This window comes from Mastomys coucha, unplaced genomic scaffold, assembly GCF_008632895.1.
Source record: "Mastomys coucha isolate ucsf_1 unplaced genomic scaffold, UCSF_Mcou_1 pScaffold22, whole genome shotgun sequence".
Classification (NCBI taxonomy): domain Eukaryota; kingdom Metazoa; phylum Chordata; class Mammalia; order Rodentia; family Muridae; genus Mastomys; species Mastomys coucha.
In genome coordinates, this window is record NW_022196905.1 from 98,464,509 (window position 1) to 98,479,023 (window position 14,515).

At 41.4% G+C, this 14,515-nt stretch overlaps 1 protein-coding gene across 3 annotated transcripts in view; it reads left to right on the top strand.

Moving 5' to 3' along the window:
- Window positions 1-1,681: 1,681 nt before the first annotated feature.
- Window positions 1,682-14,515, top strand: part of Znf326 (zinc finger protein 326) — a 48,353-nt gene continuing 35,519 nt past the window's right edge. Inside the window, exons 1-4 of one of the 3 annotated variants that reach the window (XM_031337106.1) lie at window positions 1,682-1,841; window positions 4,464-4,508; window positions 13,367-13,402; window positions 13,497-13,608. In XM_031337106.1, coding sequence (XP_031192966.1) covers window positions 1,826-1,841; window positions 4,464-4,508; window positions 13,367-13,402; window positions 13,497-13,608 — 209 coding nt within the window. In that variant the 5' untranslated portion in view covers window positions 1,682-1,825. Of the gene's footprint in view, window positions 1,842-4,463; window positions 4,509-13,366; window positions 13,403-13,496; window positions 13,609-14,515 lie in introns of those variants that run through there. The other 2 variants (XM_031337107.1, XM_031337108.1) reach the window with 2 other exon arrangements.

Here is a 14,515-nt window from a genome sequence, read left to right on the forward strand (position 1 = left end):
GGGTAAGGGTCAGGCAATATCTCTCTACCTTTTGTTTGTGCTCTGTGTTGGGCAGCTCTGACGACAGATCTACTCAGAGCCTTCAATGTGGGAATGACATGATCAGTTGGTATTAGATCCCATTACAGATGGTTGTGAGCCACTATGTGGTTGCTGGGGATTGATCTCAAGACCTCCTGACCTCACCCACTCTGAACCACTGAGCCATCTCTCCAGCCCTGTAAAGCAAGAGTTTTGCAGGAAGATTGGGTGTCCTAACTCAGGTGCAAATGGAAAGGGTGGGACAGACCTAAGATGTTTTAGGTGGGAATATAAGCAGATAAAAGGCTTCAGTGTGTGGATTGGAAGTGGGAGGCTGTAGAGTCTTGAGTGGATGGCTGTCAGCCTTCTGGCTGGGATTAGTGGGCGGTTGCTCAGGGTGCCGTGAACAGCCAGAAGAATACACGAGGATAAGCAGGTCTGAAAGGGGAAATTGTGAGTTCAGTTTTCAACATGTTCAGCCCAGGTGAACAGAAAACATGTGTGGGAGGGGAGAAGAGAAGGAATCGGGGAAAGGGTGGAGAACAAGATGAGTCAGGGAGGGTGGAGGAGGAAGAGATGAGCAGGACACAAGGCCGTGCCCAGATCTGGGGCTACTGTGGTACACGGAGCTGTGCTTCCCGTTTGATTTCCTGCTTCCTCCGAACTGCGTTTAGCAAATTGGTTGAACCCAAAGAGTGCAAAGAATTTGATGTCTGGCTTCCTATCTAGGCAACCAATTTGTTGTTACTGCCATTTGCTCTGTGAAAGAAAATTAAACTATTTAAAACTGTGGTTCAAGACCAAAATAGTCTTCCAATAATGTTCCTGAGTGCCTTTGCGTCTGCTCCAATACAGTTTTTAAAGTGGAATAATCTCAATCTCCCCCTCTCTTTCCCTCCCCCCTCTCCCTCCGCCCCCCTCACCCCCTTCTCTCTCTCTCTCTCCCTCTCTCTCTCTCTCAAGCTGCGGACTACTTTCTTCCTGCCAAATCTTTCCCATCTGTGAACTTTCACAGTTGCTTTACACCTTTAACCCCAGCAGTGGCTAGCAGCCTGTTTTGGGATAGTTTTTTTTTTTTTTTTTTTTTTTTTTTTTTTTTTTTTTTTTTGGTGTTTTCGTGAGACAGGGTTTCTCTGTTTATCCCTGGCTGTCCTGGAACTCACTCTGTAGACCAGGCTGGTCTCGAACTCAGAAATCCGCCTGCCTCTGCCTCCCAAGTGCTGGAATTAAAGTCATTTCGCCACCACTGCCCGGCTGGGATAGTCTCATTATCCTGTCCTGTTTGGCAATCTGGGTTCCTGTGCATGCCCCACACTTGTGTGTGTCAGAGGAAGGAACTCTGTAAGTAGTTAAAATCTCTCCTCCTCACGCCTCCAGCCAACAGTAGCCAAAGGTCGCCATGTCATTTAATGAGTTTCTGCAAGAGAAAGGTACTCCTTCCTGGACCCTGCAGCTCTTGCCAGGCTCCAACATGGCCGGCCACCCGGAGTCCTTCCAGAACATCCCGTTCCACCTTCCGTCCCCCGTGCTCCCCAGGGTCAGGACCCAGGAGCCCGACAACCGCCTCGCTTCCCGCCCCCCACGCGAGACCCGCCCACCCCCCGGCGCCGGCCAATCGGAGGCGGTGCTGCGACGACTGGCAGGCCCGTCCGGCCCCGCCCCCAGCCTCCCTGTGGCCTGCGGCTTCCCGGCCAGTAGCGCCGCTGTCGGTCGCGCGGGCCGGTCGTGTGGACACTATCGTGTCGCGGGCGCTTGCCGCGGGCCACAGCTCAGCGCGGAGACCGTCAGCCCCGCGGCGTCCAGCATGGACTTCGAGGACGGTGAGCGGCGCGCGGGGCGGGCCGAAGCGGCGGCGGCGCCGGGCGGGCGGGAGGGCGGCGGGAGGCCTGCGCCGGGGGTCTGTTTACCGCCTCAAGATGGCCGTGTGGCTTTGTTCTGTGGGCCGCGGGCCCGGGTCGGAGCCCTGGGGTCCGGGAGCCGCACGCGGGGGGGCGGCCGGCCTGGGGCCCCGCTGCCTAGGGGGTCGGCCTCGCCCGCGGCCGCCTGCAACTTCCCGGCCTCGCCGAGCGGCGACCGGGCCCACGGGGCCCACGGGGCCCTCGGGGTAGCGACCCGGTGGCGGGTGGAGCCGGTCCTCAGCGCGTCGCCCCGGGCTCTGGAATCTCGCTCCATACAGGCTGCCCCGGGCTCGTGCGATGCTTCTCTGTGTGAGAAGAGTATAAAGGGCGTCCCTAAGCGTTCCATCGAGGTGGGCTTCGGTTCCCCCAGAAGCAGAATCTGCAAGTTACTACCACGTAGCACACCGGGCTGGTCAGTGTCTCACCCGGTTTACCTGCTTGTGAATGCCGCATCTGAAACAGTTCCGTGACCCAGTGCATTCATTATATTGTCGTCGTCGTCATCATTTTTAGGAGTGGTGGTGGTAGAGCTTGTGTATAAATGCTACCTAAGTTAGAATTCTGGCACAGCAGGCTCCAGATGCCCTTCGTGTTCAGCTAGATCCCCGGTGTTGGACTTGCTGACTTGCTGATTAAATAAACCGAATTGTAACGTTGCTTTTCGGCTTTCCCTGCACTAGTTCTTACAGCCGTTCTGCCCAGAGCCGTGAAGTACAGCTATTTGGCATCTTTAAACCTTGCTCAACTTTTACAGGTATCAGTGTCAAGATAAAGTGATCTATAGTAGTGACAGTGTTAGGGAGACGAGGGACAGTTTGTAGGATTAAACTGGGCGTAATCTCAAGGAACTAGGTATTTCTAAATAAAAGCTGTTCATTTCTTGTGAAGCAAGTCTCTGCCTCCACCAGAAATGGGCTTTGACATTGAATAAGGTATGCCTTTTAGTATATGTCGTTTTGCATGAGTTTGTTTGTTTGTCTTTCGAGACAGGGTTTCTCTTTGTATCCCTGACTGTCCTGGAACTCACTCTGTAAACCAGGCTGGACTCGAACTCAGAAATCCTCCTGCCTCTGCCACCCAAGTGCTGGGATTAAAGGCATGCGCCACCACTGCCCGGCTTGCATGAGCTTTTATTTTTGATTTGCTACAAGAAGTTGAGGCTGTTAAGTGTAAGTATAGGAAGAAGAATCGCCCTTTTCTGAGTGCTTTTCAGTTGCTTTGAAACAGTTCAGCTCTTCAGAATAGCATATTGTCCTGCTTGTGCCCTGTTGTTGGACTGTGACTCATTCTGATATAGGTGACTCTAAATTACAACTATTTGCAAGTCAGAGTTGATATTGAAAAGAAAAAGTATGTTTTAGACCAAAGTTTGATGACACTACCAACATATGTGGTGTGCCAGAAGTTATTAACCTTGTAGTGTGTGCAGAGTGGGAGGAGTCAGTCAGTAAGGAAATCCATTTTCTGTAGAGAATGGAAGAACAGCAGTCAAATTTGGAGTGTTTGCTTTCATTATAATTATAATAAAAATAATAAACAATGCCAGTGACAGATAATTTCTTACCCACCCATCCTTAGCCACCAATTCTGCAGTTGGGCTGTAGATTTGAGTGTATCTGAATCTGACCCTGTCATGTGCCATGGTTCTGTTATATCTAGAAGCTCTGTATTCAATTCTGTTCTTTCAATCTTTATTTGTAGAGTTAAATAAAGGCTTTAACATTATGCCTGGATAGATACAGCCCACACACTCATACATACATGCATATGTGTTTTTTAGGCAAGCCTCTAAAGTATTTAGAGAACAGATGAAGGGGTAAGACAGATACTGACCTTGAAACTTTTGTATTTCATAGGATCACTTTTCACATCCAACACCCTTTTTGCAAATTTGTTTTACCTTTGCTTTGTGTAAATTAAATTAATACTGGGTTTTCTCTTGGCAGTTACAAATATGGACATACACTAGTTTTTTTTTTTTAAGATTTATTTGTTTATTTATTTAAGATTTATTTATGTGTGTGAGTACATTGTAGCTGTACAGATGGCTGTGAACCATTATGTGGCTGCTGGGAATTGAACTCAGGATGGCCCACTCCGCTTACTCCAGAGTAGCTGTCTTCAGATGCACCAGAAGAGGGCGTCAGATCTCATTACGGGTGGTTGTGAGCCACCATGTGGTTGCTGGGATCCGAACTCAGGACCTTCTTTTTTTTTTGGTTTTTTGAGACAGGGTTTCTCTGTATAGCTTTGGCCATCCTGGAGCTCATTCTGTAGACCAGGCTGGCCTTGAACTCAGAAATCTGCCTGCCTCTGCCTCCCAAGAGGCAGTGCTCTTACCCGCTGAGCCATCTCACCAGCCCCATAAACTAGTTTTTATATTACCATTAGGCAGTGAAGGAGTGATGTGTTTCCCCAGGTGGATATTGTAATTATTTGTACCCTAGTTTTTTGGTAATTGATTTATTGAGTAGATGAGTATGTAAGTCTGGGCTTTTGCTCACAGCACACTAACTCCTTGTTGTTTCTGTTGTGTCTTCATAGAGTACATGCACTCTGCCTGCAGGGGCGCTTACCAGGACTTTAACGGTGAGTGTCCTCTGCATTTCCTTCTGACTTTGCTGAGTGGATAGAATGTGGCTTTTCTCTTCATATCCATAGAAACACAAGTATTAATGCGGAAAGCCTGACCCACTTTGTTTCAGATATTCTTTTGACTCTTGATTTATAAATCTCAGTGTTAATGTCATACTATATATAGCGTTTGTTTTTCTGGTGTGTGTGTGAGATTGTACATGTACACTTCCTAGAAATCTCATGACTGCCATCCAAGTATTCTGCCACCGTGAGACCTTCCGCTCTGTGTATAGTGTTTGAGACCTTCCGCTCTGTGTATAGTGTTTGACCTTGGAATCAGAACAGGAAGTTAGATGACTTGGGCTTTGTTTTATTTTACTTAGTATTCTTTTCTTTTCTTTTTTTCTTTTTTCTTTTTTTGTTTTTCGAGACAAGGTTTCTCTGTGTATCCCTGGCTGTCCTGGAACTCACTCTGTAGACCAGGCTGGCCTTGAATTTAGAAATCCGCCTGCCTCTGCCTCCCAAGTGCTGGGATTAAAGTTGTGCGCCACCACCGCCTGGCTTGTTACTACTTTCACAGTGGTTTTTTTCAGGAAACTGGCTGAATTACTTGTTGACAAGACATTGGTGTTCAGTTACATAGATTAAGAAGATTTTTATCTTGGTTCTGTGCAACTTTTGTTGTAGTATCTGTTGACTTTGTTTTTAAGGCTGTTTTTATGATATGATAACATATCATGAAACATATAACATATGATAAAAAGCTGTCCAAGCTGGGTGGTGGTGGCACATGCCTTTAATCTCAGCACTTGGGAGGCAGAGGCAGGCAGATTTCTGAGTTTGATGCCAGCCTGGTCTACAGAGTGAGTTCCAGGACAGCCAGAGCTATACAGAGAAACCCTGTCTAGAAAAAACCAAAAAACAAACAAACAAACAAAACAAAACAAAGCTGTCCAAAGGAAAGCATAAAGAGCCCTGGGTCCTTGTTAACAAAAGCCTGATGTTGGCTTGTGATTAGCTATAGTTGTAAGAGATATGCAGAATACCATGCATATTGTTTGGATGTTAATAACTTAGCTTTAAGGCCTAAGATGATAACAGAAAAAGGAAGCACAGAATAATTTGGAAGTTAAAAAAAAAACAAAACATAGCTGGGCAGTGGTGGCACATGCCTTTAATCCCAGCACTTGGGAGTCAGAGGCAGATGGATTTCTGAGTTCGAGGCCAGCCTGGTCTACAGAGTGAGTTCCAGGACAGCCAGGGCTAAACAGAAAAACCCTCTCTCAAAAAACAAAAAACAAAACAAATACAAAAACAAAACATTACATGAAAGACATGAGGGAGTGGTTAATATGGTCTAAAACTTTGATCTAAAACATACTTTTTCTTCTCAATATAAAACTCTGACTTGCAAATAGTTTTGATTTAGAGTCACCTATATCAGAATGAGTCACAGTCCAACAACAGGGCACAAGCAGGACAATATGCTAATCTGAAGAGCTGAACTGTTTCAAAGCAACCGAAAAGCACTCAGAAAAGGGCGATTCTTCTTCCTAAACTTACACTTAACAGCCTCAACTTCTTGTAGCAAATCAAAAATAAAATACTACCAGAGAAATGCAAAATCCAACTGTTGTATCAAATATATACTCTTGAAACTAAAGCAAATGTACTACTAAAGTCTGTGTCATTAAAAATGCTTATGTGTATGTGAGTGTGCCTGCTTTTCTGTGTGGATAGCACATGTTGAACTCCAGAAGAAGGTGTTGGGTCCCCTGGAACTGGGTTATACATGGTTGCGTGCAGCTTGATGTGGTGCTAGGAACCAAACCTGAGTCCTCTGCAAGAACAGCAGGTGCTCTTGCTTTTATCTGCTGAGCCAGCTCTCCAGACCCATTTTATGGATATAGTTAATTTTTAGCATCTCTAAAAATTAAAAGATATTTCAGATTTTGGAAGGGCTATTGTCATATAGAAAGTAATATGTATTTAATGAGTGCTGAAGAATCTCTTTTTAAGACAGTGATATAGTATAATTAACAAAGTTTAATTTTGTGTCAACATTAGGCCAGATTAGAGGATGAAAAATTGGCTAAAGAAAACTTTAATACATTTATATGTAGGGAAATGATGACTCATTTTAAAAAATGTTAAGATGTTTCCTATAAGAAACTAACAGAATGTAGACGCTACTAATGAGTATAAAACAGTTAAATAAAAATGAGTCCAAGATTTTAAAGTAAGTAAGGTTAGTTAGAGTGTTTCTGAAATGATAGAAAGCTTTGCTGGAGAATTGATTTCTAAAGGTAGTACTTGGGCCAGGCGGTGGTGGCGCACACCTTTAATCCCAGCACTTGGTCGGCAGAGGCAGGTGGATTTCTGAGTTCGAGGCCAGCCTGATCTACAGAGTGAGTTCCAGGTCAGCCAGGGATACAGAGAAACCCTGTCTCGAAAATACAAAAAAAAAAGAGGTAGTACTTGGAATTCAAAATTACATAGGTCAAGTTCATTCCATTACTAACATTAAAAGACCCCTAACATTGCATCTTTTATATTTTTTCTAATGTAACTCCAGTAGTGATTCGCCTTTGAAGATATTGTCATAATTCCTTAGAAACATTGCCACGAGTATTGCTCGGGCTATATAGGGTGCTTAATTTTAGGCAAAAGGTCCCTAACTGTGGGCAGAGTACTCTGAATAAAAGATGTTGACTCTTACCTCTGGCTAATGTTTCCTACTTGGAAATACCTGGAGGTCTTAGTTGTTTGCATTTTATAAATGAGAAACTAAATTTCAGGGGTTTGGTTTGACTTCATGCAACAATACCTTTTTAGTACTTGCTGTGTATCCAGGTAATGTTCTGAGATCTTGGACTTTACCTGTGAATAGAATGGACAAACAATTCTGCCTTTGTGGAACTAATTTCTAGTCTAAAGGGATTAAACATGCAGAATATAGTTTTAAAAATAATATATTGTATGTTAGAAGATAAAAATTTTGAGAGAAAAGCTCAAGAAAAAGATGGCATTTGGGCAAAGAATTAGAGGAGGTGGGGTTGCAAACTGAGGCATCCTGAACAAGACTGAAACAGACTTTAGGAAGTACTAGCAAAGTTGTTGGTTCCAAATGAGGCCAATAATATATTGGTAGCCTTAGGCATTCTTTCCTTCTACTGAAATAAAATAGAAGGCTGTGATAAAGATTTTCTCCACAGCAAGTTTTAGAAAGATTTGTATTTCTCATCCTCCATGTTTCCTTATTCCCTCCCTTCTTATGTAAATAGCAGATGGAAACGAACATTCTTGGTAGAGGGGAATGCAAGAACAAAGGTAGGACTGTACTTCAAAGCCGAGGAAGACTGCTTTGACCAGAACAGAGTATTTTTGCTGAGCAGTTTGAAGACAAGGCTAGAGAGGCAAGGTATAGCAAAAAGGCATTGAAAAATCAAAGGCAATCTGCTTATATATAAGAATCAGCAGAAAACAAAGTCCTAGAAGAGGTGTGTTAGTGAGCACTGTAGGCACAAGGGGGAACCGTTTTTGGTAGAAGGAGCAGTAAGTGGAAACATGGGTATATACCTGCTGTGCTCTGGAGACAGCAAGGAGCCTTTTGTAAGTCATGTGGAACAAATGAGAGTGTAAGAGGTGATAGGGCAGAACGTTATATGCTTTCTCAACCTGGGCACTGTTGACATTAGCTGATACTTTTATAGGCTAAGGTGTGCATTCCCATTTTGTGCAATCACTGCGGAATGTTGAGCAGCATCCTTGGTTCCTATGTGGTAGATGTCAGTAGTACTTATATGCCTAGTTGTGAGAAGTAGAAATGTTTATAGACATTGCCAGTGTTCTTTGGCAGGCGTGTGAGAAGGAAGGAGGAGATGTGGCGGAGTTGCTTCTGGTTAGAAATGAACGCATGAGGATCTGTGTATGAATTCCCATCACCCAAGTCAACAGTAGAGATAGGGTCAGTGTGACTTGCTGCTCTTACTAGCTCCAAGGCTCAGTGAGAGACCATCTCAAGAGAAGAAGCAAAGACAATAGAGCAAAATACTTGACATTGTCCTCTGGTGCGCGTGCGCGCACACACACACACACACACACACACACACACACACACACACGATTGAGAGGCGGGGGGTGGGGGGAGAAACCATTACCATTAGTATAGGATTATACAGGTTAATTTAAGGCTTTGACTTTTAAGTTGGCATAAAGTGGGAAACCATCATTGGACATGACTTATCTTATATTGTAACACTTGTTCTGGCTTTTATCTTTACAGAAGGGGGAGTCAAAGGAAGTAGGAAAACCAGTCGGAAGACTTTGTAGTAATATAGGTGAAGGTTATGGTAGTCGGCCGTGCTGTTAGTACAGGAACACGAAAGGAGTTCCATTCAAGACCCAATGTTACACAGCTAGTTATTTTGATCATATTTTAGTTTGTGCTGGATATTCCATAATTCAGCATATTATTTATTTAATAGTGATTCAAGTAAATAGAATACAGCTAATTCAAATTATTAGGGCAGATTTGTTTTTCTGAATAAGTTACTTTCTTAATGGTAAAGAGATAGAAGTCCTTATAGCCACACTTTAAAAATGGTTTTAAATGTATTTTGGTAAGAGAAAAGTTATTTACAGGGTTTCTTTCTTATTAGTACACTGATTCTGTGTGATAGACAGACTCTCCATCTTAGCTAATTACAGCACATGAGCAGTGAGTGAGTAGGAGCTGCTGTGGTGAGAAGTGCTCTTGGTATTCTGCACAGTGCCTGAGCTGTGAGTCCTCAAAACACTAGTCATCCTGGGACCATGCAGGGAAATAAAACACAGATTGAAAAGTAAAAGCTAAGATAGCCACTACTGACTCAGAAAGCAGCAGAAGGAACTAACCTTTCTGCTCTCTCTAGTGTTGAGGCCTTGCAGGAAGTTTAGTGTTGATAATGTTGTTTTCATCTTAGAATTGTCCTCTATATGAGAGGTACAGGCATATGACTTTCCAAATAGTGACAATCTTTAGTGTACAATATAAAAATCATATTAATAACACCACCTACTTAGGAAACCTTTTAAGTGTTGGGTAGCTGTCAGGTTGACAGTGGTAGATACAAATTCTGAGGTTTTCCAGTTTAAAGTATGAATTTTGTTATTAGCAATAAATAGTTTTTTTCTCTTTATAGCAACAGTTTTATTGCATGTGTGAGAAAATGTTTACTAAATGCCCATGTCTGAAAAACATGGGGTTGCAAAATGTAATTTATTCTTTGACAATTTCATACATGATACAAATGTATTTTTGTTATATTCATCCCCATTATCCTTTCTAATTCCTCTTGTACTCTCTCTCTGTGCCTCTTCCCAATACTCCCTTTTATGTTTATGTCTTTTTTCTGTGACCTGCTGAGTCACAGAAAAAAGTTTAGGGTTGCTAAACTTTCTGTGACTTGCTGAGTCACAGAAACAAGTTTAGGGTTGCTTGAATGAGCATGGGTGTGTGTTTAAATAAACTTGGAGCATGGGCAACTTACCAGTGGGTACGTTAAAGAAAGTGAATCCCTCTCACTGAGCAGCCGTTAACTGCCTGTGGCTTCTCAGCCTGATTGGGCTTTGTGACCCATCTCCAGTCCACAGTAGAGTGCTGGCAGGGAACCACAGCTCCTGTGAGTTAGGTGTGCAGCCGCCTTACCCTGTCCAGCAGACAGCATTGCCCAGCACTCCTCCACATTCTTTGGCTCTTGCATTCTTTTCTGCTCCATCTTCACAGCGTTTCCTGAGCCTTGCAGGGGATGATAGTGATGTGCTTTATAAGGGTTATGTTTGTTCAGAACTTGGACCAGCTATGAATCTCTTCACTGACTATTGCCTACTATAAAAAGAAGCTTCTCTGACCAGGAAATATTAGAAGGAGTTTGCGCCAACTCCATTTAATAAGACCACAGTAAGGAATTGGTTCCTAGGGCCTGTTACCCAGCTGTGGGCCTTTGGCCAAGTTTATAGTATCATGAAAACCACAATGTCTTCTTCCATTCTTCTTACTGAAAAGTGTTCTTTATAAAAACTACTTAATGCTACATTGGCTTTTTTTGGAAATAACTGATGCTTTGGTGTGTAACACAATTGCATTATGTGCATTTCCTTTCATTACATTGAGTAACAAAAAGTTGAAATTAAATCACAATTAACAATTATTCTATCAAGAGCATTTTTAAGCAAGGTGATGTAAAACTTGGTTGTTTTTCATGTGTGTGTGTATGTGATATTAATATAATGGCTGCTGCTACATTAGCCTGGTGCTTCATACTTCCTTGATTTGTACTGAAACACCAGTTACCCACAATGTTTGTATACTTTTTAATGCAGATGCTATAAAAAAGGCAAATAATATTCTTGCTATTTATGAAAATAGTTTTGGCGTCATGGATTCCTGGGAAGAGTCTCAGGAACTCTGGTCAGCAAACATTCTATGATAACTGCTCCTCTAAGATGCATTAAAAATTAAAAAGTTTCCAGAGGCAGAGGCAGGCAGATCTATATGAGTTTGAGGCAGCTTGCTCTACAAAGTGAACTCTAGGACAGCTAGGGCTACAAAGAGAAACCCTATCTTGAAAAAAAAATTATGGGCTGGTGGCATGGCTCAGCTTACTTGCTGCCAAGTCTGACCATCTTTGTGACTTGTACACGTATGTGCACACACACACACACACACACACACACACACATACATGGCCCACAAATAAAGATTAGAAGTGAAGGATGAGGCCACAACAGCAGACTCTTGTGGTACTGTATAAACTTACAGGATTTTAGAAATAGAAGAAAGATGATATTCATTTGAGACTACCATTCAAAGTTTCCTTGAATGGCTTAGTAGTTGAAATAGATTTTTAAAAACTGACTCCAAGCCGGGTGGTGGTGGCGCATACCTTTAATCCCAGCACTTGGGAGGTGGGAGGCAGAGGCAGGTGGATTTCTGAGTTCAAGGCCAGCCTGGTCTACAGAGTGAGTTCCAGGACAGCCAGAGCTACACAGAGAAACCTTGTCTCGAAAAAGCCAAAAAACAAAACAAAGCAAAACAAAACAAAAAAACTGACTCCAAGCAGATAGTTGGGTTGGGAGAAAGAAATGTTTGATGTAGTGAAAACCAACATGAAGTTTGATAGGAGAACACCCACAAGACACCAAGAGACCCATTTCCTCATCTTGGATGTTAGTTTGAACATCTCACTTATTTGATTAAAGTCACTTTCAGGCTTAAAGGGCAAGATTTTGAATAATATTTATGTAAAGTCATCATCTTTGTTCAGAGTAGAGACATTAACTAGTTGTAAGTACAACTCAGTGCTTGTAAAAATATAAATTAAGGTTTTTAACTCAGTATACTGTTGTATTTATAATAAAAATGCAGGATAGTAGTAATGAGGTATTTTAAGGGACTATACAGAAAACATTTAAATAATTAAGTTAGTCATCAATTAATTTTATGACAGCTTTTTAGTATAGGTTTGCTTCCTACTACACTAGAATTTTTATTGTTTGTGATACAAAAATTTACACTCATTTCTTTTATTCAAACAAAATTAGAATTGAAATATTCATTGAGGCCTTGTTCTCAGGCACAGGGCTAAAAGATTGGTTTTACTTACTAAAATATCTGTATCTGTAACTGTGAACATTTCTAGTTGAAAATATAAATGTTCTTGAGATTTTAGATATTTTTGGGAGCAATTAGTACAGAAAAACAAGTGTAGTATATTTACATCATAGTATACTCAGGACAAAAAAACCTGCTGGCATTTACTAAATGCTGACGTTTTGAGACTAGGAGTTAGTTATACAGTAAGTTTATATATTACCTTTTTTGTAATACTAAGTTCCAAATATAAGGTATTAAAGTAGTAGCCCTGTAGTCCACTAGATACTGCTTACACTGAAAATAATTTTAAGATAGAATTTTATAGTTGGTGGTCTAGTTTTCCTTGAAATATGAAGATTCGTAAGCAAATAGTCTTTCACTAGATTATCATTTTGCCATTTTTTATCTTTATTGAGTTAAAATGTTAATGCAGATTATGCTTTAGTTGATTTGAGTGCATGTATTGTGGGTTTTTTGGATTTTTTTTTTTTTTTTAAAGATTTATTTATTTGGCCAGGAAGTGGTGGCGCACGCCTTTAGTCCCAGCACTTGGGAGGCAGAGGCAGGTGGATTTCTGAGTTTGAGGCCAGGCTGGTCTACAGAGTGAGTTCCAGGACAGCCAAGGCTACACAGAGAAACCCTGTCTCGAAAAACCAAAAAAAAAAAAAAAAAAGATTTATTTATTTTGTTTATATTCGTATGCTGTCGCTATCTTCAGACAGAAGAGGACATCGGATCCCATTACAGGTGGTTGTAAGCCAGCATGAACTCAGGACCTCTAGAAGAGTAGTTAGTGCTCTTAACCACTGAACCATCTCTCCAGCCCCAGATTTATTTATTTATTTATTTTTGAGACAAGGTTTTTCTATGTAGCCTTGGCTGTCCTAGAATTTGCTTTGTAGACCAGGCTGACCTGAAACAGATCTGCCTGCCTCTGATTGAAGGGATTGAAGGCTTGCAACATCACTGCCTGGTGAATATTTTGTGTTTTTCTTTGTTGTTATTATTGTTTTTGTTTTCTGAGACAGGGTTTCTCTGTATAGCCCTGGCTGTTCTAGAACTCACTCTGTAGACCAGGCTGGCCTCGTACTCAGAAATCTGCCTGCCTCTGCCTCCCAAGTGCTGGGATTAAAGGTGTGCGCCACCACTGCCTGACTGAATATTTTGTATTTAATGAAACAGTTTGTGGAGAAAATGGTATATTTTATTAATAATCTCCTGTTGACTCTTTTAGGAATGGATCGTGATTATGGCCCTGGATCTTATGGAGGTCTGGCATTCAAGGATATTTATCTAAAAATTCTTCTTTTGAGTGCCAGTAAAGGTGAGCAGCGTTTAATTTTTTTCTTTTTAAACTCTTATAGGGCTGGATCGTGACTATGGCCATGGATCCTATGGGGGTCAAAGATCCATGGATTCCTACCTAAACCAGTCCTATGGCATGGACAATCACAGTGGTGGTGGTGGGGGTAGCAGGTAATAAATTGCTTAATCACTTGGCCAAATAATTAGACAACTATAAGATTCTGGATGTATTAAGTGTTCCTTAAGGCTTTTATGATCCTTGAGTTTTGCTGGTGTTGAGTACTCACCTTAAATATTTAAAGGTGCTAACTAATGGGCTTAAAAGTTTTCTCATTCTCATGGCAGATAATTTAAGAGGATAGCATTTATCTTTTATTTTAGCATAATAGAATAATACATTCTTTAACAGTGGACACTTTAAAAAGAACTTTTTATTTTTAATTCCTTATCAGTCAAAATGTCCTGATGAAATGATAAAAAAATTTTACTAGAAATATTTGTGAATTATTTTTTAATTGTTGAAAAAAATTGGGTTTTGGTTTTGGTTTTGTTTTGTTTTCCGATGTGGGCACTGTAACAGTAAAATAGCCTTCCTAGGGTGGCTTTACCTGAACCAGTATAGCAGCTTCCAGTTTTTAAGAAATATTTAATTCTAATTTTAAAGCAAGTTTGAAGAACATATTGTAATAATAGAACTATTCTTTAAACCATGTCCAAGTTGTTACAGGCAGCTTCTACTTACTTTTGAAACACTTGTGGTTAAAAATTAGGGGTGTTGTATTAAAGCCATGGACACTGCACCTTTAACTACAGTCTAGACTATTTCTATTTTAGTGTTGATACTCTGTGAGATTTAAATCAAACACCCACAGGTCTTAGGGTTGCTCATATTTTAGTATCTTTAAAGGGGTCTTTTTTTTTGAGATACAAAACTTGCTTCTAAATATAAACTAGTCAGACATTTGAGATCATCGTCCTTCTAAATTGAAGGATCTGGATTCCTTAATGGTGGGCTTGAGTGATGCTTGCTTTTCTTTGTGCTTCAGGTGTGCCACTGTGGTTTATAGTAGAGTAAAAT